General features: G+C 57.8%; 1 protein-coding gene across 1 annotated transcript; it reads left to right on the plus strand.

The window, feature by feature from the left end:
* Positions 1-310: 310 nt before the first annotated feature.
* LOC133883671 (berberine bridge enzyme-like Cyn d 4) lies at positions 311-1,870 on the plus strand. The gene has a single exon (XM_062323044.1). It carries the CDS (start codon positions 311-313, stop codon positions 1,868-1,870), a length of 1,560 nt encoding a protein of 519 aa, XP_062179028.1.
* Positions 1,871-2,251: the final 381 nt, after the last annotated feature.

Raw genomic sequence — 2,251 nt, forward strand, 5'->3', positions numbered from 1 at the left:
TCGTACTTGGACCAAGCAGGGCAATGCAAATATGCCATGCTCGATCACCAGTTTTCCCAAGCACAACCAGACAACCTGCAAGAAATCCATCCGGATGTAGCGGCACGACCCTGTAAAAACGTAGCTTTGACCAATTGCAATTGCAATAGCCTCCTTTCTAGATATAGTTACCAAAGGGAACACCTCGACCAATCGATCGATCCGCACGAGTAGGAGCCGGAGAAGCAAATTGCCCATTCGAAGCCTCTATATATGGCTCATGTCCTGTACGTCCTTGTCGCGACCCATGCCAAGAACACTGCAAGCAGCCATGGCGAGATCAAGGGCCTTTGCCTTGGTGCTCCTCTTCTGCGCCTTGTCAGCCTCTTACCACTTCGCCGTTTCTGCCCCGCCGCCTGCCAAGGATGACTTCCTCTCGTGCCTCACCAAGGGCATTCCTCCCCGCCTCCTGTACGCGAAGAGCTCGCCTGCGTACGCCTCCGTCTGGTCGTCGACCGTTAGGAACATCAAGTTCTTGTCGGACAAGACGCTGAAGCCGCTCTACATCGTCACCCCCACAGACGCCGCCCACATCCAGGCCGCCGTCACCTGCGGCCGCAGGTACGGCATGCGCATCCGCGTGCGAAGCGGCGGGCACGACTACGAGGGCCTGTCGTACCGGTCCGAGAAACCAGAGCCGTTCGCCGTCGTGGACCTGTCCAAGATGCGGTACGTGCACATCGACGGCAAAGCCGGCACGGCGTGGGTGGATTCCGGCGCGCAGCTCGGTGAGCTCTACTACGCCATCGCGAGGGCGACCCCAAAGTTCGGGTTCCCAGCTGGCGTCTGCGCGACCATCGGCGTCGGCGGCCACTTCAGCGGGGGCGGTTTCGGCATGTTGCTGCGCAAGTACGGCACCGCCGCCGACAACGTCATCGACGTGAAGGTGGTGGACGCCAACGGCAAGCTGCTCAATAGGAAATCCATGGGTGAGGACCACTTCTGGGCCATCAGGGGCGGTGGTGGCGAGAGCTTTGGCATCGTGGTCGCGTGGCAGGTGAAGCTCGTTCCGGTCCCGCCCACGGTGACCGTGTTCCAGGTCCACAAGGGGATAAAGGACGGCGCCATTGACCTCATCACCAAATGGCAAGAGGTTGCACCGGCTTTTCCCGACGACCTCATGATCCGGATCATGGCGATGGGGCAGGATGCCATGTTCGAGGCCCTGTACCTCGGCACGTGCAAGAACCTCCTCCCTCTGATGAGCAGCCGCTTCCCGGAGCTGGGCTTGAACAACACGCACTGCAAAGAAATGTCCTGGATCCAGTCCGTGCCCTACATCCCCCTCGGACCGAAGGGCACCATCAAGGACCTCCTGAACCGGACGTCCAACATCAAAGCCTTCGGCAAGTACAAATCGGATTATGTCCGGGAGCCCATCCCCAAGAGCGGGTGGGAGAAGATCTTCACCTGGCTCGTCAAGCCCGGCGCCGGGGTGATGATCATGGACCCCTACGGCGGCAAAATCAGCGCCACCGACGAGGCGGCGACGCCGTTCCCGCACCGGAAGGGCATCCTGTTCAACATCCAGTACGTCAGCTACTGGTTCGGCGAGGGCGCTTCAGCGGTGCCGACGCAGTGGAGCAGGGACATGTACGCGTTCATGGAGCCGTACGTGAGCAAGAACCCGAGGGAGGCGTACGTGAACTACAGGGATCTCGACCTCGGCGTCAACCAGGTGGTCGGCAACGTCTCCACCTACGACAGCGGCAAGGTCTGGGGCGAGAAGTACTTCAAGGGCAACTTCAAGAGGCTTGCTATGACCAAGGGCAAGGTCGATCCTGACGACTACTTCAGGAACGAGCAGAGCATTCCACCATTGCTCAAGTAAGATATCAGATCGAACCGACAACCGTGCCAAGGAAAGGGACGACGAGTCGTACTTCATTCAGGCAATTAGATGGCTCCTGCGTTGCATGAGTTGAGGTTAATAAGATGCTTTGCATGCAGAGTTAGAGTCTGTGATTGGCATTCGCCAGCGGGGCTTGTGTTTCTGCTCACCAAGTAATTAAATAAGGATATGCTACCTGATACACGCAGCAGTTTTGTTAAATAAAATTCAGGGCTCCTAAATCTAAAATTTAGGAGGTCTATTCAGGCGACAAAGAACCCGACGTGGTTAGGGGAGGAGGTTAATTTGGGGCTCCTTTGTCGCCCGTGCGTGCTGTCATTGGGAGGGAGAATGACCGGTGGGCCAGTGCTGTTTATCAAA

The sequence above is a fragment of the Phragmites australis genome, chromosome 10 (assembly GCF_958298935.1).
Source record: "Phragmites australis chromosome 10, lpPhrAust1.1, whole genome shotgun sequence".
Lineage (NCBI taxonomy): Eukaryota > Viridiplantae > Streptophyta > Magnoliopsida > Poales > Poaceae > Phragmites > Phragmites australis.